This window comes from Scomber scombrus, chromosome 7 (genome assembly GCF_963691925.1).
Source record: "Scomber scombrus chromosome 7, fScoSco1.1, whole genome shotgun sequence".
Taxonomy (NCBI): Eukaryota; Metazoa; Chordata; class Actinopteri; order Scombriformes; family Scombridae; genus Scomber; species Scomber scombrus.
The window spans coordinates 25,645,455-25,669,977 of NC_084976.1; the positions used below are offsets into that span (position 1 = coordinate 25,645,455).

Sequence of the window (24,523 nt, forward strand, 5' to 3'; positions counted from 1 at the left end):
GTAACAACACTGAATACTAAAAACACTTAAAAAAGGAGAATTAGTAAGTTCACTAATAAAGACGTGATGGCAACTCTTGATCTTTACTATTAATCCATTTGATTATCTGTTCTTAAAGTAATGGAAACAAAGTATCATCATCAGTTATTCAATAATAAGAGAGAGTTAACTGTTTGATTATGAACAGAGATGCAGCACAAATGTTGTGGTAATGTTTAGTCACATAGTTCTCACATACTTTAGTTCCTCAAGTCTTTTCTCGTTGGTTATTTGAACACAAAGTCTTGTAACTTCTCAATTTTTCACTCAAGTTTTACATGAGTGAGAGTGATTCTGTTTGCAGTCTTATTTGGAAACATGAACTTCAGTCTTACACTCACTGACACCTTTTGAGAGTTCCTCATTTTCAAGTTTATTTGAGCAGGCATTTTAAAAACGTACCCTCACTTCTGAGGAACCCGACTTACAGACCCTAACAAAACGTAAGTCATTACTGTTTTTGAACATGGAGATTGTGTGATTTTTCTTAAGATATAAACTTTGACCCCGGATGCTTTAGATTAATCATCATATTTGTAGTCAGAAGTAAAAGAATAAACTGTCAGAAGTGAAATATATTCATGTATTTTACTTTCTATTTAAAACTTTAAAACTATCAAGCAGTCAGTTCATTGTAGTTTAGAGATTATTTCCTGAGTTTATTAGTTATGTGAAACAAAGACAGGTTTCAAAACAGCTTGAAAATAATGTACATCAAATGTTTTTTTCATTTTGTATCATATCACTTCTCATTTTGCTCTCTTTCATCATTTCATGCTCTGAATCTTAAATATAAATAGATATTATATATATATATATATATATATATTTCCGTATGTCATGAAATGTTTTTTTCATCATTTTTGTCATCTCTATGTTCGGGTTAGATGGCAACACTGACCTTCTCTTTAAACTTGCCATGACCACAGTCACTGAATTAATGTCAATATGTCACATTAGCACTCTTAAACTGATGCTCAATTTCACAATTCATTACACGTCCATTGAGAAATTTGAGAATCCAATAAATTAAATGTAGTGGATATTTATTTCCTTCATAGGTTTTCAATATCAGCCATACATAAAGAAATTAAATTGCAACCAACTTTGTTATTTTTTCATTATTTTACAGCAAAAATGTATATGCAAACTAATATTATTTCATGTGACATGTGATACTTGCCCTAAATTAACACTGCTGTAAAAATCAGAGGATGTTCAACTGATGAAAAGGTTGACATATTTGCTGTATTTCATCCCTGTGTCTCCAGACGCTTTTGAACTTCAGTCTCCTAACAAAGATGGCTCGAGCTCTGAATCTCCTTCTCACTGGCTGTCTGCTGCAAGGTGAGTTGAAATTCTTTCATATCTAGAATTGATTGAACTATAAAGATGACTTTTTACTTAACTAAACACTGATGGTCAAGCATTCATTCTTTTGTGTGAAGTATATTTGTAAATGAAAGATGAATTTATGTGGGAAAGTCTAAAAGTATGCAATTAAATTGAATGATGAAGTTGTTTTGATTATTTTTGCATTTAAAAATCACTATGAAATTTAAGAAAGATACAGTTACAGTCATTAACTTGTGTTGTTGTAGATAAACTGTATGTCCAATGTTTCAGAAGGCAGCAGTAAAGCACTAAAACTGTCTTGTTGTGACAAAGTTTCCCTTGTTTTGTGTTTCAGGTGCCCTGTGTGGAAAATTTAAGGTCTCAATGCCAGAGACTATAAATGTTCTGAGTGGATCCTGTGTGACCATCCCCTGTTCCTTTGACATAGAGGACAAATGGAAAACAAACTTAGACAGATCATGTAGAGCTATATGGAAAAATAATGGTGTATACATATTTGATAGCAGCACTCCACAACAAAATGAGATAAAGGGACAATTGACAGGAAATTTAAGAATGAAGGACTGCAGCACAACCCTCAATAATATAAATCATCGTAACAACAACGAGTATACGTTTAGACTGGAATGTAACAATGGTCTGAAATGGGATTATAATAATGAAAAATTGACAATTCATGTTACAGGTAGGTTTGATATCAATCTATCCTTGTAGAATTAAATTGACCTCATTGTATTTACTGAAACTTTAAAAATATAGTGACTAATGTAGTGTTCAAATGTGCCTCTGTATCAGATGATCCTCCCACACCAACTCTGACACCGTCTACGGTGAAGGTGAAGGAGGGAACCTCAGTGAGATTGACATGCTCTGCTACAGCTCCCTGTCTGTCTCATCTACCAACTCTGACGTGGACCCCTGGCCTTGGTGACAGTGAGGAGACGCTGCAGGAGAAACAGGACAAAACTAAAGACAAGATCTCTGTTCTGACCTTCACTGCTTCTCACCTCCATCACAGAAAGGAAATCTCCTGTACTGCTACATACAGGAAACAAGATGGCAGCACTAGAACATCTGTTAGCAATGTAACAGCTGATATTTCATGTGAGTTATTTCTTCCTGTTTCTAATTGTTACACTTCAACTTCTGAGTCTATTGATTCAGTTTAATGTCTAATTCATCAGTTTTAAACAGGAACCTCCATGCAAATAATACCCAGTGGGTAAAGGAGGTGATGCAAGCTGATTATTTTGTTGAGCATCAACATAATCATGTATTTTTACAAAAAAAGAGGAAAGTTTAGAAGAAATTAAAGAGGACAATATTTTGATTATGAGTTTGATAAGATATGTAGTAAATGTTAATTTCTGTAGTCTACGATGACTACAGAAATCATCACAGAAAGACTCACTAATGATGACTTCTGTGTCAAGCTTCATCCTGTGCCAACTAATCAAAGTAGAGTGGGTGGGGTTTTGGATGGATAGCTCCACTAAACAGATCCACTTCACTCTAATTTCATGAGAAAAAAAACATGTCATAATCAGACTTCATATCATTACATATATCAGACTATGTTTCACTCACTTCATTTTTCAGACCCACCCAAAAACATCAAAGCCTCAGTCAGTCCCTCTGGTCCAGTACCAGAGAACAGTGATGTAACTCTAACATGCAGCAGTGATGCCAACCCAGCAGTACGAACCTTCACCTGGTACAGAACTGATGGAGGCCAGGACACCATCATAGGGTCTGGACATACGTTAACCATTAAAGCAACTCAAGACAACAACCATTTTGTCTGCAAGGCTGAAAATAATCTTGGAGCTGGACGATCCAACACCGTTCAAATAGATGTTCAATGTATGTATCAAATTAAAACTTTTGTCTTACGTACCCAGACACATCTAGCTTAATGCAGTGACTTATTATATGGTAATTTTTAAGATTTTGTCAATAAGTGGTTGACTTCCACTGAGTACCAATTTAAAGTTTAGACGTTTTTTATTCATTGTTCATGTTACAGATTTGCCCAAAAACATCAAAGCCTCAGTCAGTCCCTCTGGTCCAGTACCAGAGAACAGTGATGTAACTCTAACATGCAGCAGTGATGCCAACCCAGCAGTACGAACCTTCACCTGGTACAGAACTGATGGAGGCCAGGACACCATCATGGGGTCTGGACGTATGTTAACCTTTAAAGCAACTCAAGACAACAACCATTTTGTCTGCAAGGCTGAAAATCATCTTGGAACTGGACGATCCAACACCGTTCAAATAGATGTTCAATGTATGTATCATGTGTCTGAATAGAAACTTGCCTAAATGTACCACTATTTGCAGATTGTTGGTCATATTAGATCACCTACCTATTGGTGGTTTTTCTATTTTTGGACTTAATGAGTTGACAATAACAACATTAGCGGCTTTGGACATTGTGAGGCTAAAACATTTCCACAGAAGACATAAATTGATTATAGATCTTTTATTGATGACATGCAGAAACATACACGCAATAACTCTAGCTGTTGATGTTTTCTGTTACATGTTGTTTAAAAAGGTTTGATTCTAAAGAATTACTCGGATAAATACTGTACATGGACAGATATCAGAACATGTAATGTCACAACTACCAATAATATGAATTATTAATGTTTCAGATTCGCCCAAAAACATCACAGTGTCAGTCAGTCCCTCTGGTCCAGTACCAGAGGGCAGTGATGTGACACTGACATGCAGCAGTAATGCCAACCCAGCAGTAAGAAACTACACCTGGTACAGAACTGATGGAGGCCAGGAGACTTTCATGGGGACTGGACCTTCTTTAAAGATTAAAGCTCCTAAAGTTTCTTTTTTCTGCATGGCAGAAAATGATCTTGGAGCTGGACGATCCGACATCAGTCAAATAGATGTTCAATGTATGTATCACATGATTCAAAAGTTTTATGTAACTAAAAGCAAGGTTTATTTGAGTAAATTGATTTACAAATTCTACAATTAATCAATAAATGTATAAATGTATGTAATCTATAAATGATCTAATTAATAATCTTAATCAAAATGTATATATGATATAAATCAAACTCTTACAAGTTACCAAACTGATTAGTTATACTACATCATGTAAGTCTTTCTGCAGACTTGCAGTATCTACATGATACACCCACTTGGTCACGTTTAGGCATATTAGTTTGATGCAGATGTGGTAAAAGTGGGTGTGTAGCGTGAGTCTGCAAGGCACGACTTAACTCTTCACTTCTCTTTTATGATTTCATTACAGTTGCTCCAAAGATCCTTCCCTCATCTGATTGTGCCAAACCTACAGACCACATCAACTGTTCCTGTGAGACTGTGGGAAACCCCTCTCCCACATTACACTGGTATTTGGATGGGTTACCAGTCAATCACTCTGACAAGTTTAATATCAGCAGTCAGTCTGTGAATGGCACGAGTTTGAGGAGCATCATGATTGTGAATCAAACGCACAGGAAGGATCTTCTAACCGTGGTCTGCAGTAGCACAAACTCTCTGGGATCTGCCAATCAGACATTTTCTGTCCACGGTGCTGAACATCAAACCTCTAAAGGTGTGTATTTAGCAGTTGGTTATGACATGACTGAAACTAAATGACATTAGAAAAACTTTTGACTAATATGTAAATGAGTCCAGATAAATGTTTCTTGGATTTTTCATTATTCTTAAAGATGCAGTGTGTAGGATTCAGTGGCTTCTAGCGGTGAGGTCGCAGATCCCAACAAACTGAACCCCCTTCCCCTCACACTCACACTCACATCCTCCATGCCTGTAGGAAAACGTACAGTTTACGCGTAACTCACAAAAAATGTGAAAGGCCCTCTCTAGAGCCAGTGTTTGTTTATCTGTTCTGGGCTACAGTAAAAACGTGGTGGTGAAACATGCCGGGTCCGAAAGAAGACCCGCTCTGATTATATGTATATGTATATGTATTTGTATATGTAAAGAGGTTCATTATAAGGTAATGGAAACACAGCGGTCCTTATTGCAGGTATTTATACACTAATTAAAACATACTTGAATATGAATATGAAATTCGAGTCCATTGGGATATAATATATCACACACACTGCACCTTTTAATACTGACACCTTACACATATGCATGCACCTCTTTCATAATAAAAGAAAGAGGTATAAGAAAGAAATAAGAAAGAAAATGTTGAAAACGTTGAAATGTTTATCAGTAAAATTATTTCTATAACCTGAACTCCTATTATACCTTGTATGTTTATGTTCAGGTCTAGGGATGTTGCCAGTCTTCATCACTGCAATTGTTGCTGTACTACTGCTAGTATGTGCTCTGCTGTGGGTTATCAGGTAGGGTAACATCTTGAGGTACCTAAATGTTCAGGCCCTAAATGTAACAGTTTTATGTTACTCTTTGATGGGTTTTTTTAGAGGCAAGACGAGGATTTTTTTTTCTTTTTAAACCAATCAACATGCATGTTGAGAACACATTATTCAGCCTTTTAAAAGCTGTCAGTTGTCCCATTTCACTTAAAAACTCAAATATTAAAGTGCTGAGAATCAACCTTTGTACCAGAGTTTAAGTCCATTCCCTTTAGATGTTGTTCTAACTATTCATTAAAAAACCCAAAAAACAATACAAACCTTTTTAGTGATTAATGGGGTCATCATGTGACTAATCAATAAAATGTGGGAAATACAAAAATAATCAAATAAACCCAAGTATGTTGAATATTGTACTGTATTTTTCAGGGCTCAGAAGACTCGCCGTAACCCTCCGAACAGTCAATGTGAACTTCCAACAAATGGAGAGAGAGATGAGGTAGGCAGTTATCTACTTTGGGTAATTAAACATGGGTTAGCAGAATGACATAACTGACATATCCTCTGTAATTGTAGATACCCAACACAACAAAAGAGGACATTTATGCTAACAGCAGTGTGATGAGACAGGCAAACACAACCATCTCTGAGACAAACAACATCAACTCACCAGTTGGCTCAGAGCCAGAAAATGCAGAAGGAGACGGTAAAAGCTCAAAGGAGAAGGAAGAAGGCAGCGATGTGATTTACTCTAGTGTGAACTGGAAAAGCAAGAAGAAGAAGAAGGGAAAAGACTCTGGGGACACGGATCAGCCTGGGAGCTCCTATCTAGAGGAGGAGAGGTGCACGGCGGGAGCCATGCGCAGACATTTTGTAAGCAATGCAGTAGAGATGGAAAGCCTATATGCTGAGCCAAAACTTGTGAAAAAGGAAGTGGAATGTGAATATTCCCAGGTTAAATTTAAAAACAAAAGTACTATGCACAAATAGCTGACAGGTCTGTATTGTCATGCTTAACTTTGAGAAATAACTTCTTAACTTGTCTTGCTCTCTTGTGTGTACAGATTTTCACCAAATTACAATATTGACATTTATAGAAACAAGATTGGTAGCCATTCTTTTTCTAGACTGATTCTATAACCGCTGTCGCCTGTGAATGAAAGAGTGTGAGTGAGGGATGAAGTTACAACACTGGTCATCAGCCTAGTGTAAGTTTCCCCATTAGCCATTGCCCCTTTAAAATGAATCAGCAAGAGCAAGAGCAAGCTGAGGACAGCAGCGGAAAACACAGTTTTACTGCTCCAAGCCTTTTATTTTTAAATTTTAAAAAAATCCTGTTATTGATGTTATGCACCAACCAGCATGACACAACAATATATTCATTACCTCAGTGTAGGTGAGGGAGAATTTTCTGTTAGTATATGTTAGCATTAATATTTTACCACAAAGTAGGAAGGAGGAAGTACATCTTTGTCAGTAGAGGGAAGGCGCACAGTTAAAGCACCCCAAAAACAATCACTCCGATATTACACTAAACAGAGAGTGAAAATGAAAGACATCCAAGAGCAGGGGGAGTTAACAGCTTCTGTAAAAGTAAAATCTGAAAGCTTTCTTGGTTAAATTTTTTAAACGTACTATACAATAACTGATGGAGTGTTAAGTATACCAGACTTTACAAAGCAGCTTGAAAGCCTCTTTTTCCGTCTTTCTCTGTGTTTCTTTGTTGTCAGACAGACTGCTTTAAATAAGCTCAGCAAGTTTCCTGTTTGAGACCAAATAAAACAGAGGGGATTAGGGTGTGATAAAGTGGTTGACTTGAGCATGTTAACTGATCAGTGAGCCATCACAGACACATTCATTCAGCAGCTCATCTGGCAAGGTAAACCCTCTTGCCCATGAGGAAAATATTATTATTTTCTTGAATACTTACTTGTACTACTTAGTACTTATTTTGTGGTGAAATGTTACAGAATATCATTATGTGGCCTGTATCAGTATTTTTTTTTTTAGCATTTTGATCAACCTTGAGGTGTTTAAGGGCTTTAAGAAAGTACATGTTGTGACTTAGTAATCTATGACCAATGTGATTCATGATCAAATTTAACTAAACTCTTGTGCTACTTTAAAAGAGCACCGTCATACAAAATCATCATAATCTAACTATAGAAACGTTGTTACAGCTGCTGGGTTTCAGAAATTAAGAGGCCAAAAGGTCACTTACTGAATGGTGTACAGCGTCTGACTTTCATCATAGGGGCCGCACATCTGCTTAGACTGCTGAGCTTGTTTACTAGTAATATTACACTTTATCTGTTTTATCTGATGGTATCTCTGGTTGCAGAGTAATGTTTGAATCAAAAAATGATGACAATATATTCGTATCTAATATGTCTAAAAAAAGTGGGTGAGTTTGACCTAAAAAAGAAAAAAGAAATATCTGTAGATTTAAAAAGAGCTTTAAGCTTGCATTATTCATTTACATGATCAACATATAATATATTACTGCAATATATGACAGAATATAGCAATTGCTGCTGCTTTTAGTAAAATAATCATTTATTAATCAAAATTATTATTACAGGTTTGTAGTGTATTTTTTTCTTCTTTGTTTCTTGGTTGACACATCTCTGTATTGTATAACCATTACAATTCATTTTGTGATATTGTTGTAATCAATAAAGATTATTTAAAAAATGAATATACCCTTTTCTCAATTTTGTGTATGTTTTAACATATTCTTGAAGAAAAAATAATAATATCTCAGTTTGCTTTATTATTACTGAAGGCAAATGCTAATTTTGCACCTGTCCTAATGTTCAATGTTCATCTGCTGCAGCAAAGAAGCTGACCAGAAGCCTAAATCACAAGTACATCAAATTCAGAAGGATCTTTTGTTGCAATCAGCCATGAAAAACCAAACTGACCCAGAAAACAAAATTAAACTGCTTTTGACTGCTGAATGTACATTAGACTATTCAAGCCTCTTCAAAGCAAAAATATTTTGCTTCTATCTGACATTCTTATGAAACTGGTGAAAACATACATAAACCCTCATTCTGTTATGTAATGCAGAACAAAAAAAAAACTGTGAAAGTCGTCAACTTAACTAAATGCAATACAAAGGTAACAGAATAAAAAGAAGTGGAATTTTTTTTTTTTTTTTTAACACAGAAGAGAAGGAGGACAGGGGGTGATTAAAATAAGTGCATCATCCTTGTAAAAATGTTCATTTTTATTTTTATACAGGTGATCCTGCCAAACAAGGTCTCTCAGCCTGTTTAGATCACTCTTCTTTTTTTCTTAGCTGATGCCTATGCACTTTACACGGAGTGTAAGAACATTCCTGCTCATATTAGTGAATGAGGCCCAATGATTCTTGAAATGTATCGCCTAATTCTGTCTATCACTCATTTAAAGGGTTACTGCCATAACAGAGAGAGAAACAGTAAACCTCCTGATTCAGAAAAGCCACCTTTCAGAGGACACTGGCACAGAGGAGAACATATCAAACTCCTATGTGACATGGGGCCATTGCCATAGAAGTGAATGGAACTATTATTATTAATAATAAAGGGTTACTGCCATAACAGAGTGAGAAACAGAAAACACCAGATTCAGCAAAGCCACCATTCAGAAGACACTGGCACAAAGGAAAACATATCAACTTACATCTAGAAGTGAATGATTATTTCATCCTTTATCAGCATTGTTAGAATAGCCTCACAGAGGTGGTGTGAGTGAGTGTATGTTAAAAAGTTAAAACTGACATCTGAGTGAATACGTCTGCTCAGAGGTTTTTGCTAGGCTGTTATGAATATCTGACCATGTGGAATGAATATTAAACAATATCAACTTAACTGATTTGCTGTCATTACATACACATTACTGACTTAATTGTTTGACTTCAAAATTTGCTTCAAGGAGGCCACCAAACGCCAACTGTGTGAGGGTGTGGTGGAGATACAACTCATAAAATTGAAAATATATTAAAAATATTTGTATAAGATAACTAGTAACATCATATTAGAAGTTTTACATCTCATTTTCCACTCCTGCATGTTTATGGGCTAAGGGGAGGCCACCAAACACCAACTTTGTGAGCGTGTTTTTCTCAAGCTTGACTTCTGTTTTGGGTGGAACAACACTGAATACTAAAAACACTTAAATAGGAGAATTAGTTTCTGTGGAACTGTTAGTTCACTAATAAAGACATGTGATGGCAAGTCTTGATGTTAACTATTAATCAATATGATTATCTGTTCTTAAAGTGATGGAAACAAAGTAGTATCATCAGTTATTCAATTATAGGTGAGTTTTAACTGTATGATTATGAACAGAGATGCAGCACAAATGTGTTAATGTTTAGTCATTTCTGGTAATAATTCTCACATACTCTATTTTCCACTTTTGCAAGTTCCTCATTTTCAAGTCTTTTCTCGCTGGTTGTTTTAACATACAGCCACACAACTTCTCGTCACTTTTCAATTTTTCACTCAAGCTTTATGGGGAGCGTATCTATGTTCCCACAGCCCTATGTTCCCCCAGTTTAATAACAAAATAAAGAATTTCACATGTCTTTCAAGCATTTTCATGGATGAAAAACAACACGTTATGTGCATTAGGGAATGGCCATACCTGTGCTGTGGGAATGCAGGCCTGAGGAACATAGGGTCTAACTTTGATGGGAGGAAAATGTCTTAGAAATGGTAGATCAGCTGGGCACGTTAAGACTATAGCTGTCAAGTGAGTTTTGAAAAATCTTAATTTCCACCTAATACATCCATTTTTGGTTGTTTCACAACTGCTAGATGTCACACGGCTGATGCCTACAATAACTGCACTATATTTACAGGTCTCAAAATGTATGAAGCCCTAGCTTTTTAGTGACATTATAATAATTGTAGGTACATATATTCATATCTATGACATTATATACAGTATCTATAACAGAGTTTTTTCTGGTGTAATATTTAACTCAGGCAATACAAATATTTGGCAATAATTAACTTGGTGCTTACTACTTATTTAGTACTTGACAGGTTTTGGCCTTTGTGCTCTTGCTAAATGCCCATCAATGTTCAAATCTATAGAAAAGCTGCATGAGGATTTGTCTTAAATAACTCAAGGTATTCACAACTGTGCATGTACAACTGTGTACATTCAGTGCACCCAGTTGTCTATTTATTCAACTTGAGTATACATATGCTACAAAAGGGCATTATTCTATAATTGCATGTCAATGAAGTCATCTTTTGCAACAATTCAAATAATTACTAAAGTTGATCTCTATTTTTTCTTTATTACTTCATCCTAAAGAAACAAAATAGTGTCAACATGCATGATAGTCATACCCTTTGTTGTTAAGGTTTCTCACTAAGATTGTTTCATGGGTTATTTGCCTTATCCACCCAAATATTTCAGATCGATTTCAGGCCTGAACATGTTTGGATATATTTGAGAAGTTTTCATTTTGAGTCAAGAATGAGAAAATAAATGAAATCCTACTACTGTTTGTTTATGTAGCCTCCAGGGCTGCCACAAGTCTGCCAAGGGGCCATTTTTTTGTTGTTAACAGCCTAAAGAGTGCAGAGAAGCAGGGCAGCTAGCAGACACCTACTCTGTGTTGACTGGGATCAAGTTGGCCCTCAAGGAGCTCACCAAAGACGCAAAGCAAGCGAGTCTCTGACTGATACTAAGAAGAGAATATAGGATGTGAAGAAGACAACGATCCCTGAAATTACTACCCAAGTAACTTTGTCTATCACATCTACACACCCTCCCGAACTCTCTGATACTCCTCTGCCAACCGGCTCTCTGCCCCATGGGGTCAAGAGCCTTCAGCCGATATTTATTGTACTAATGCACTTTGTAGTCAAATTCATATTTATTCTTTATCTTTGCACTAAACCTGATTTATATTGTTTGATGTACTGTTGTCATGTTTAAAGTGCCTTGTAAGGTGTCCTTGAGTGCTTTGAAAGGTGCCTTTAAATAAAAATGCATTATTATTATTATTATTATTATTATTATTATTATTATTATTATTATTATTATTATTATTATTATTATTAGTAGTAGTAGTAGTAGTAGTAGTAGTAGTAGTAGTAGTAGTAGTAGTAGTATTATTAATAATAATAAAGGGTTACTGCCATAACAGAGTGAGAAACAGAAAACACCAGATTCAGCAAAGCCATCATTCAGAAGACACTGGCACAAAGGAAAACATATCAACTCCTATTTGGAGGTATAACATGATGAGGTTGACATCTAGAAGTGATTATTGTTATTTCATCCTTTATCAGCATTGTTAGAATTGCCTCACAGAGATGGTGTGAGTGAGTGTATGATATTTAATGTGTACACTTCTTAAAAACTGAAATCTGAGTCAATACGTCTGCTGTGAGGTTCTTGCTAAGCTGTTGTACGTGCCTTGAATTGGTAGGACTAGATGGGTAGAATTGAAGCTTAAAAGATAGAAATCAGTTTAGAATCGTTTTTACCATTATGACCATTTTATACCTTAATAGGGGCAATGTATCTTTGTGGGGATACAACTCATAAAATCAAAAATATATTAAAAACATTTATGGAAATGTTTTATTTTAGGTGCAAATTAGATATTTGCATAAACATCAAATTATGTTTTTTTTACATCTCATTTTCCACTCCTGTCTGTTTAAGGGTTAAAGGAGGCCACCGAACACCAACTGTGTGAGCGTGTTTTTCTCAAACTTGACTTCTGTTTTGGGTGGAACAACACTGAATACTAAAAACACTTAAAAAAGGAGAATTAGTAAGTTCACTAATAAAGACGTGATGGCAACTCTTGATCTTTACTATTAATCCATTTGGTTATCTGTTCTTAAAGTAATGGAAACAAAGTATCATCATCAGTTATTCAATAATAAGAGAGTGTTAACTGTTCGATTATGAACAGAGATGCAGCACAAATGTTGTGGTAATGTTTAGTCATTTCTGGTAATAATTCTCACATACTTTCCACTTTTTCAAGTTCCTCATTTTCAAGTCTTTTCTCGTTGGTTATTTGAACACAACTTCTTGTACCTTTTCAATGTTTCACTTCACTCAAGTTTTACATGGAGGTAAAACAGATTATGTCTTCAATTCATTATCATTATCATCACTGAGTAATTTGGCAATAATTGTTCAGTTAACAGAGTAATTTCATGACATATCTTTATACGTACAATTAGTCTGATTGATTATCAGTTGATTGTAATGTGGTGGAAACATCATCAGCCATTTCAACTCCACAAAGAAGCCAAAACATCTTCCTTGAATGCTATTATTAAGTGACTACAGTATTTAAGACAATCTCTGTGATACAATTTACAATATGAGCTGCAGAGCTCAAGGTAAGTGAGAGTGATTCTGTTTGCAGTCATATTTGGAAACATAAACTTCAGTCTTACACTCACTGACACCTTTCGAGAGTTCCTCATTTTCAAGTTTATTCAAGCAGGCGTTTTTATAACGTAGCCTCACTTCTGAGGAACCCGACTTGTGTGCAGACCTCAAGTAGTATGTAAGTCAAGACTTTTTTGAACATGGAGATGTTGAGATGGAGATATGAGTGTGATTTTTCTTTAGATATAAACTTTGACCCCTGATGGTCTGGATTAATCATCATATTTGTAATCAGAACTAAAGGGAAAAAAACTGCAGGAGTTAAAATATGTATTTATTTTACTTTCTATTTTAAACTTTAAAACTATCAAGCAGTCAGTCCATTGTAGTTTAGAGATTATTTCCTGAGTTTATTAGTTATGTGAAACAGAGGTTTCAAAACAGCTCGAAAAGAATGAACATCAAATGTTTGTCATTTTGTAGCATATCACTTCTCATGTTGCTCTCTTTCATAATTGCATGCTCTGCATCTTGTTAAATATAAATATATAAATTTTTTTGTAGGTCATAAAAAGTTTTTTTTCATCTTTTTTTTTCATCTTTTTGTTCCAGTTAGATGGCAACACTGACCTTCTCTTTAAACTTACCATGACCAGTCACTAAATTAATGTTAATATGTCAAAACAGCACTCTTAAACTGATGCTTACATTGTTCAATTTAAAACCAGTAATGTACCACTGTTTTCTCCAGTGAGTGGAAAATGTGTTTGCTGTATCAGAAACTTTTCAAGATCTGCTTAACAACTGAATTTCAATTCATTACAGTCCATTAAAAATGTGAAAATCCAATAAATTAAATATAGTGGATATTTATTTCCTTTAAAGCTTTTTAACATCAGTCATATGTCAACAGTTTTTTTTCATTATGTCACAACAAAAATCTACAAGCAAACTAATATTATTTCATATGACATGTGATACTGGTCCTTAAATTAAAACTGCTGTAAAAATCAGAGGATGTTAAACTGATGAAAAGGTTGACATATTTGCTGTATTTCATCCCTGTGTCTCCAGACGCATTTGAACTTCAGTCTCAACAAAGATGGCTCGAGCTCTGAATCTCCTTCTCGCTGGCTGTCTGCTGCAAGGTGAGTTGAAATTCCTGCATATCTAGAATTGATTGAACTATAAAGATGACTTTTTATTTTACTTTACACTGATGGTCAAGCATTCACTCTTTTGCTAAGTATAATTTTAAATGAAAGATTAAGCTATTTGGTCAAATGTTTCTTAAAAGTATTTTTTAAGAGACTAAATTTAATGATAAGATAAGATAGATAGACTTTATTGTCCCAGTGGGAAATTTTTCTTGGACTTTACAGTTTCTGCATTTTGAACACTACAAAAAACAACAACACATTATCCAGACATAATAAAATACAGGAGTAGAACAACTGCCTCCATTCAAATGCACATGCCCATACATTATCATAAAAAACTAAACAAGAACACATATTTACAGTAGTACAGTGATGAGCGACTTTAAACAATAGAAAGAATACAGTACAACAATGGTGTCTCCCTATTCCAGCCTAGGAGGAACAAAATAGTTTTTGAACCGGTTGTGCATGCTAAAGTTGTTTTTTTACTGCTATTTCTGCATTTAAAAATTACAAAATTAAAGAAAGTTACAGCTATAGTCATTCAAACTAAAACTGTCTTGTTGTGATAAAGTTTCCCTTGTTTTGTGTTTCAGGTGCCCTGTGTGGAGAATTTAAAGTCTCAATGCCAAAGACTATAAATGTTCTGAGTGGATCCTGTGTGACCATCCCCTGTTCCTTTGATATAGAGGAAAAATGGAAAACAAACTTAGACAGTACATGTAGAGCAATATGGATGAATGATAAACAACACATATTTGATAGCAGCACTCCACAACAAAATGAGATAAAGGGACAATTTACAGGAAATTTACAAGAGAAGGACTGCAGCACAACCCTCAATAATATAAAGAATCATTACAACAACGAGTATATGTTTAGACTGGACTGTAACAATGGTCTGAGATGGGAGTATAAAAACAAAAAACTGACGATTCATGTTACAGGTAGGTTTGATATCAATCTATACTTGTAGAGTTAAATTGACCTCATTGTATTTACTGCACTATTTACTGAAACTTTAAAAATGTAAGTAGTGACTAATGTAGTGTTCAAATGTGCCTCTGTATCAGCTGATCCTCCCACACCAACTCTGACACCCTCTACGGTGAAGGAGAAGGAGGGAACCTCAGTGAGTTTGACATGCTCTGCTCCAGCTCCCTGTCTGTCTCATCCACCAACTCTGACGTGGACCCCCGGCCTTGGTGACAGTGAGGAGACGCTGCAGGAGAAACAGGACAAAATTAAAGTACAGACCTCTGTTCTGACCTTTACTGCTTCTCACCTCCATCACAGAAAGGAAATCTCCTGCACTGCTGCATACAGGAAACAAGATGGCAGCACTAGAACATCTGTTAGCAGTGTAACAGCTGATATTTCATGTGAGTTATTTCTTCCTTTTTCTAATTGTTACACTTCAACTTCTGAGTCTATTGATTCAGTTTAATGTCTAATTCATCAGTTTTAAACAGGAACCTCCATGCAAATAATACCCAGCAGTAAACTGTACTCCAGACTCTAAATAAAGTGTACTCACTGTAAAGAATGGCTCCTTCCAGACTGTTACATTACTAATGATTTCATATGTGCAAAATATTCTAATATTGTGGGTAAAGGAGGTGATGCAAGCTGATTATTTTGTTGAGCATCAACATAATCATGTATTTTTACAAAAAAAGAGGAAAGTTTAGAAGAAATTAAAGAAGACAATATTTTGATTATGAGTTTGATAAGACATGTAGTAAATGTTCATTTCTGTATTCTACAATGATGACTTCTGTGTCAAGCTTCATCCTGTGCCAACTAATCAAAGTAGAGTGGGTGAGATTTTGGATGGATAGCTTAGCTTGTCATAATCGGACTTCATATCATTACATATATCAGACTATGTTTCACTCACTTCATTTTTCAGACCCACCCAAAAACATCAAAGCCTCAGTCAGTCCCTCTGGTCCAGTACGAGAGAACAGTGATGTAACTCTAACATGCAGCAGTGATGCCAACCCAGCAGTACGAACCTTCACCTGGTACAGAACTGATGGAGGCCAGGACACCATCATAGGGTCTGGACATACGTTAACCATTAAAGCAACTCAAGACAACAACCATTTTGCCTGCAAGGCTGAAAATAATCTTGGAGCTGGACGATCCAACACCGTTCAAATAGATTTTCAATGTATGTATCAAATGTAAAACTTAATTTCTACATACACAGACACATTCGGCTTTATGCCGTGAACTGATTTACAAATTATAAGATTTTATCATTAATTGATTAACTCATTCAAGTGTATGAGAAGGTGTGTCCAAACTTTTGACTGATGCTGTATGTAAAGCCATTATGTTCAGGATTCGAAAATTTCCCAATTTAACATCCCCAAGTGTTGTCAAAAAAGGCATTTTGGCATCAGTTCATCCTTTTCAGTCAACAATAACCAACACACACAAATACAGGACAAGTTATATATTCAGCTCGATAAGTACTAGTGAATATACTGCCAACCCAGAAGTAATGAACTACTACACCTGTTCAAGTGCTGATGGAGGCCAGGACATTTTAATGGGAATGAATGAAAGTGATTTAAAGATTAAACCTGAAGGACAGAACTTGTGTCTCCCCCTTTTGGCAGTCTTACACACATTACACAAACATTGTCATCGTATTACCACAGACCCCTGACGCTGTTTATGTAAGTTGGTCCACACCATGGTGACAATCGTAAACCTATCATTGCTGGCTGATGGAAAGTCACATTTTGCAGTTTTAGATCACCTACCTATTGATATTTTTTTTAATATTTTTGGAAGAAATGAGTATATGTTTTGTATTGTTGACATATTTTACAAATTTACAGGCGAGATAACATGCAGGAACATACAAGCAATAAGTCTAGCAGCTGTTGTTTGATGTATCTCTTATGAAATTCTAGTTACATGTTGATTAAAAAGGCTTGACTCTAAAGCTTTACTAGAACAAATATTGTACAGGACAGATATCAGAACATGCAATGGTTCACCTACCAATAACATTAATTTTTCATGTTTCAGATTCGCCCAAAAATATCACAATGTCAGTCAGTCCCTCTGGTCCAGTACCAGAGAACAGTGATGTGACACTGACATGCAGCAGTGATGCCAAGCCAGCAGTAAGGAACTACACCTGGTACAGTGCTTATGGAGGCCAGGAGACGTTCATGGGGACTGGACCTTCTTTAAAGATTCAAGCCCCTAAAACTTCTTTTTTCTGCAAGGCTGAAAATAATCTTGGAGCTGGACGATCCAACATCAGTCAAATAGATGTTCAATGTATGTATCATGTGTCTGAATATATTCCTATCTGAATAGAAAGTTTTCTAAATGTACCACTTTTTTGCAGTGCTTTGGTCATTATAGATGATGTTTTGTTTTGTTTTGGGTTTTTTTGTGACTAAATGAGTTGACAAGAACAACATTATTAGCTTTGGCGTTTGTGAGGCTAAACCATTACCATAAAAGTCATAAATTCATATTTAGTGCAATTTTTGCATAGATAAATAAATAAATAACTTCCAAGCCAATGTTAGCTGATTTATATTGTTTGATGTACTGTTGTTGTTATTTTATGTGTGTCTTGTAAGATGAACTTGAGTGCGTTGAAAGGTGTCTTTAAATAAAATGCATTACTATTATCATTATTAATTGAGTATGCGGTAGGTCTTGTATTGATGACATGTCATACAAATTTACAGGTGAGAGGACATGCAGAAACATACAAGCAATAAGTCTAACTGTTGTTGTTTTCTATTAAATTCTAGTTGCATGTTGGTTAAGACGGCTTGACTCTAAAGCTTTACTCGGACAAATACTTCTATGTAGCGAGAGATATCACAACATGCAATGTCACACCTACCAATAACATTAATTATTAATGTTTCAGATTCGCCCAAAAACATGACAGTGTCAGTCAGTCCCTCTGGTCCAGTACCAGAGGACAGTGATGTGACACTGACATGCAGCAGTAATGCCAACCCAGCAGTAAGGAACTACACCTGGTATAGTGCTGATGGAGGCCTGGAGACTTTCATGGGGACTGGACCTTCTTTAAAGATTAAAGCTCCTAAAGCTTCTTTTCTCTGCATGGCAGAAAATGATCTTGGAGCTGGACGATCCAACCTCAGTCAAATAGATGTTCAATGTATGTATCACTTGATTCAAAAGTTTTATGTTAATCGAGTAATCGGCACATTTCTGGTTAAATTGGGAATCACAGTTTTATCCACTCAAAATCATGATCTCAATCAGATTTCTCCCATGATTCTTAAGGACACTATTTCTCTAAGAAAATCTGTATTGTCTTCATGCTGACATGATGAACAATATGATAATTGGCCACCAGTAAACAGACAGATCAACTGTTTGTTTATGCTTTAGAACAGTTTTGAAAAATGTTTTTTATTGTGTTTTAAAAATATTATAAAATGTATAACTAATAAACAGCTCACCTGTAGCCAGATGTTTTTGTGCTACAAAACATGGAAGTATAGTCCAGATATGAAGAAGCAGTATCTTCATAACACATCCACTTAAGTACACAACATGCCCATTTCATCAGGTTTAGGCATATTGGTCTGATACAAATGGCAATGGCTGAGCATGTTGTATCGTAGCAACAATGTTGCTGGCAACCAATAGGAAGCATTTTCAAAAATACTTGAGTGCACAACCTACATGACACAAATCAGTCTATCTTAAAGCAGAGGCACTCTACAGAGACTGCACTCCCTTCAGTAAGGGAATAACTGTGTTTAAGTAGAACTGTTGGGCCGTCCACAGCTCTATTGCTGCTAGATCTATCAGCTGCCTTTGACACGGTTAAAGCAGCTGACTCCACACTCACTGAGCTTGGTATCTCAGGATCTACCCTCCGCTGGTTCATATCCTTCCTCTCATTGAGATATTTTAGAGTATCTTAGTGTCTAAACCACACAGCTTATCCACACAGGTTACTTAAGGGTCATTGCTCATTTCCCTTCACTTCTCAACATATACCACCTCACTTGATGCAATAATCCACTCCCATGATTTCTCATTGTGCATAACATGATTTCTCATTGTTATGCTGATGATACCCAGTTCTTTCCATAGTAGTAGTACCTTTCATAGGTAGGGATGGAAGAATGCCACCTTCAATTTAACCTCTCCGAGACTAAGCTCGTCATCATCCCAGACATCCATCTATAAAACAAGAGATCAGTTTCCAGCTTGAAGCGACCCAAATCATGCCCACAAAGTCTGGCCGAAACATGGGTGTTATGATTGATGGCCAACGAACTTTGAAGGCCCATGTGGCCTCAATTGTGGTATGGTTGTATCAATTTCCCCTGTACAACATGAGGCGTGTGTAGCGTAAGTCTGCAAGGCACGACTTCACTTGTCTTTTATGCTTTTATTACAGATCCTCCAGAGATCCTTCCTTCATCTGATTGTGCCAAACCTGCAGGCCAGATCAAGTGTTCCTGTGAGACTGTGGGAAACCCCTCTCCCACCTTAAACTGGTATTTGGATGGGTTACCAGTCAATCACTCTGACAAGTTTACTATCAGCAGTCAGTCTGTGAATGGCACAGGTCTGAGGAGCATCATGATTGTGAATCATCTACAAGAGAAGGATCTTCTAACCGTGGTCTGCAGTAGCACCAACTCTCTGGGATCTGCCAGTCAGAAATTTTGTGTCCACGGTGCTGAACATCAAACATCACAAGGTGTGTATTTAGCAGTTGGTTATAACATGACTGAAACCAAATTACATTAGAGAGACTTTTGACTAACATGTAAATAAGTCCAGATAAAGGTTTCTTGGATTCTTCATTATTCTTAAAAGGTGCAGTGTGTAGGATTTATTAAAAGAAAGTGGTATAAGGAAGTAGTAATGAAAAAAAAAGTGTTGTATTATTTTAATATGACCTTATGTAAGCTTAATTCTTTATCAAATATGTTGAAATGTTTACCACTAAAATTACTTCTATATCCTAAACTTCTATTGTACCTTGTATGTTTATGTTCAGGTCCAGGGATGTTACCAGTCTTCATCACTACAATTTTTGCTCTACTACTGCTAGTATGTTATCTGCTGTGGGTTATCAGGTAGGGTAACATCTTTAGATACTTAATTGTTCAGAGTCTAAACGTAACAGTTTTTATGTTATCTTTTGATGCTTTTGAAAAAGAAAACCAAAAAAACTTTTTAAAGCTATATCTGTTATTTGTGTCAAATTGTGACTGCAAAATCAACACTTATTAACACTGATCATGTATAATTGTGTATAGCCAAATGATGCCAAGATAATAAAAAGCACTTTACCTTTATACTAAATGAATTACCATTAGCTTTCATGTCAATCTGCACTATTCATCAACTTCCTCTGTGAGCAATGTCCATTATAACCCTGGTGATTAGTTTCAACGTTTGACTGCTGGTCCACTTTGCAGATACAGTTTGTGTTTGCCATGTCATTTCCAAGACTATCCCCTGCCACTATAGTTGAGGATTTGTTGTTTTTTTAACTAATCCACATGCAATTTGAGAACACATTATTCAGCCTTTTAAAAGCTGTCAGTTGTCTCATTTCTCTTAAAAACACAAATTTTAAAGTACTGAAAATCAACTTTTGTACCAGAGTTTGTCATCAGTCAGTTTACCACAGAGTTTAAGTCCCTTGCCATAAGATTTAATTCTTTAAAAAAAACACAAAAAAAAACCTTTTTAGTGATTAATATCTTGTTGACTAATCAATAAGCTGTGGGAAATGTAAAGATGAATCAAATAAAACCATGTATGCTGAATATTCTACTGTATTTTTCAGGACTCAGAAGACTCGCCTTAACCCTCCGAACAGTCAGTGTAAAGGTGACACCAGTACAGTCGCTATGAACCAACTTCCAACAAGTGACACCAGTACAGTCGCTATGAACCAACTTCCAACAAGTGAAACCAGTACAGTTGCTATGAACCAACTTCCAACAAGTGACACCAGTACAGTTGCTATGAACCAACTTCCAACAAGTGACACCAGTACAGTCGCTATGAACCAACTTCCAACAAGTGACACCAGTACAGTTGCTATGAACCAACTTCCAACAAGTGAAACCAGTACAGTTGCTATGAACCAACTTCCAACAAGTGACACCAGTACAGTTGCTATGAACCAACTTCCAACAAGTGACACCAGTTCAGTCGCTATGAACCAACTTCCAACAAATGGAGAGAGAGATGAGGTATGCAGTTATCTACTTTGGGTAATTAAACATGGGTTAGCAGAATGACATAACTGACATATCCTCTGTAATTGTAGATACCCAACACAACAGAAGAGGACATTTATGCCAACAGCAGTGTGATGAGACAGGCAAACACAACCATCTCTGAGACAAACAACACCAACTCACCAGGCTCAGAGCCAGAAAATGCAGACGGAGACTTTAAAAGCTCAAAGGAGAAGGAAGAAGGCAGCAATGTGATTTACTCTAGTGTGAACTGGAAGAGCAAGAAGAAGAAGGGAAAAGACTCTGGGGACATGGATCAGCCTGGGAGCTCATATCTAGAGGAGGAGAGGTGCACGGCGGGAGCCATGCGCAGAAATGTTGTAAGCAATGCAGTAGAGATGGAAAGCCTATATGCTGAGCCAAAACTTGTGAAAAAGGAAGTGGAATGTGAATATGCCCAGGTTAAATTTAAAGACAAAAATGCTATGCACAAATAGCATTTGTGCATAGCACGTCTTGCTCTCTTTTATGTGGGGTTTTTCTTCATTTTTTTGTAGTTTTCATCAAATTACGATATGGAAGTTTATAGTAACATAATTGGTAACCATTCTGTTTCTTGACTGATTTAGGATTTTTGGCTGTACCAGCTAACTGATGAAGTAATGAAGTTACACCATTGGTCCAGTGCCAAGTGTTAGAGTTTCCTCTTTAGCCATTCCCCCTTTAAAATGAATTGGCGTGAGATGATGGAAGCTGAGGGCAGCAGTGCAACATAGAGTGGCTTTGTCTTACTGCTGCTGATACTCTCAGCTCCAGACATGAGCACAGACCTCAAAGTGGACCTGCACCTGTCTGTTTGGCTTCCTTGAGAGAAAGAGAAAAAGAGCGAAAAGTTATTTTTTTTTTTATTTAAAAAGAATCCTGTTATTGATGTTATGCACCAACCAGTATGACACAACAAAATATTCATTACCTCAGTATAGGTGAGGGAGACTTTATGTTAGTATATGTCAACGTTAATATTTTAACACAAAGTAGGAAGAGGGAATAGTATCTTTGTTAGCAGTATGAAGCTGAGCTTCTGGCAGTGAGGATGTCAGTCAGAGGATGTGATGAGAGTTGGGCTTTTTAACATGAGGAGAATTTATTGAAATACACATAATGGGTTTGTTAATATCCCTTCAATAGTGTCACAAACATAGTCATTCCGTGCATATTTATTCAATTGTTTGCAAAAATAAACGGTCCAACGATTTAACCAAATCTTAAAAAAGAAAAAATCATATTTAGCTACAGTATTTCTAATGTAATGTTATGTGCAAAATTCTATTCACATGTATTTTTTACTTATATACTGGTGTTGAGCATGTGTAGAAATGAAGAGAGTTTGTTTCTCGTTTCTGCAAAAGTAAAAGGTTCAAGCTTTCTTAACTTTATGTTTTAAACGTACTATACAATAACTGGTGGACTTTACAAAGCAGGTTGAAAGCCTCTTTTTCCGTCTTTCTCTGTGGTTCTCTGATGTCAGACTGCTTTAAATAAGCTCAGCAAGTTTCCTGTTTGAGACCAAATAGAACAGAGGGGGGTGTAGAGGGGATTAGGGTGTAATAAAGTGGTCGACTTAAGCATGTTAACTGATGTTAACTGCATTTGAGCCATCACAGACACATTCATTCCGCAGCTCATCTGGCAAGGTAAGCCCTCTTGTCCATGAGGATAATGTTAAATATTTTCTTGAATACTTACTTGTACTACTTAGTACTTATTTTGTGGTAAAAAGTTACAGAATATCATTATTTGGCCTGTATCAGTATTTTTTTTAGCATTTTGATCAACCTTGAGGTGTTTAAGGGCTTCAAGAAAGAATGTTGTGACTTAGTAATCTATGACCAATGTGACTCATCATTAAATTCTGCATGGTATTTTCAACATTTCAACACTCTTGTGCTACTTTAAAAGAGCACCATCATGTGCAGAAATGATGCAATACAAAATCATCATAATCTAACTATAGAAACGTTGTTACAGCTGCTGTGTTTCAGAAATTAAGAGGCCAAAAGGTCACTTACTGAATGGTGTACAGCGTCTGACTTTCATCATGTGGACTGCTCATCTGCTTAGACTGCTGAGCTTGTTTACTGGTAATATTACACTTTATCTGTTTTATCTGATGGTATCGCTGGTTCTTTTGCCAAGTAACGTTTAGAACATCATGTCTAATATGTATTATATAAATATGTATGTATAAAAAAGTGTCATCTTAAAAGGCTTCACCAAACTTCTGTCAGTTTGGTCTTAAATATAAAAAACTTTAAGCTTGCATTATTCACTCACATAATCAGAATACATTATTATATTACTGCAATATATGACAGAATATAGCAATTGCTGCTGCTTTTTAATAATATAATAATTATTTAATAATCCGAATTATTATTACAGCTTTGTAGTATATCGGTTCTCTTTTTTTTACTTTTCTGGGTCGACACATGGATAAGCTTTATTTTAACCTATCCAAAACAACTTGTGTATTGGTTAACTGTTAAAATATACATTTTTATGATATTATTGTAATCAATAAAGACTATTTTAAAAATTAGTATGGCTTTTCTGAAATTGTAAAAAGTGCATTGTCTATTAACATATATATGCAATTTAATGCATTTGCAAATCAGAAATGATGTACAGTAATTATATGTTTTAACACATTCTTGAAGAAAGCAGACTCATATTTCAGTCTTCTTTATTTATTACTGAAGGCAAATACTAATTAAATGCAGGAATTATTGTTTATAGCTGGCAAAATGTTGCACCATTCACAATGTGCAATGATCATCTGCTACAGCAAAGATGCCGACCAGAGGTTTAAATCACAAGTACATCAAACAAAGCAAATAATATATACATTTTAGCTGACATTCTTATGAAATTGGTGAAAACATACATAAACCCTCATCTGTTATGAAATGCAGAACAAAATTAACAGTGCAAATCGTCAACATGTTACCTGGGGACTGTTTGTTATTTATGAGAG

The 24,523-nt window shown here is 35.8% G+C and overlaps 2 protein-coding genes and 1 long non-coding RNA gene across 3 annotated transcripts; all 3 read left to right on the forward strand.

Annotated features, from left to right (window-relative positions):
• The first annotated feature begins 458 nt into the window (after positions 1–458).
• LOC133982869 (uncharacterized) lies at positions 459–1,903 on the forward strand. Its single transcript, XR_009925357.1, has 3 exons — positions 459–482; positions 1,311–1,386; positions 1,730–1,903. It is a non-coding gene; the product is annotated as an uncharacterized LOC133982869 (long non-coding RNA).
• Positions 1,904–1,950: 47 nt separating this feature from the next.
• Positions 1,951–3,755, forward strand: LOC133983952 (B-cell receptor CD22-like). Its single transcript, XM_062423168.1, has 5 exons — positions 1,951–2,023; positions 2,191–2,499; positions 2,995–3,258; positions 3,422–3,580; positions 3,739–3,755. The coding sequence occupies exons 1-5, from the start codon at positions 1,951–1,953 to the stop codon at positions 3,753–3,755; spliced, it is 822 nt and encodes a 273-aa protein (XP_062279152.1).
• Positions 3,756–17,316: 13,561 nt separating this feature from the next.
• LOC133983953 (sialic acid-binding Ig-like lectin 10) lies at positions 17,317–22,013 on the forward strand. The gene is made up of 5 exons (XM_062423169.1): positions 17,317–17,554; positions 19,683–19,988; positions 20,292–20,370; positions 21,090–21,501; positions 21,579–22,013. Exons 1-5 carry the CDS (start codon positions 17,317–17,319, stop codon positions 21,984–21,986), a joined length of 1,443 nt encoding a protein of 480 aa, XP_062279153.1. The 3' UTR covers positions 21,987–22,013.
• The last annotated feature ends 2,510 nt before the right edge of the window (positions 22,014–24,523 follow it).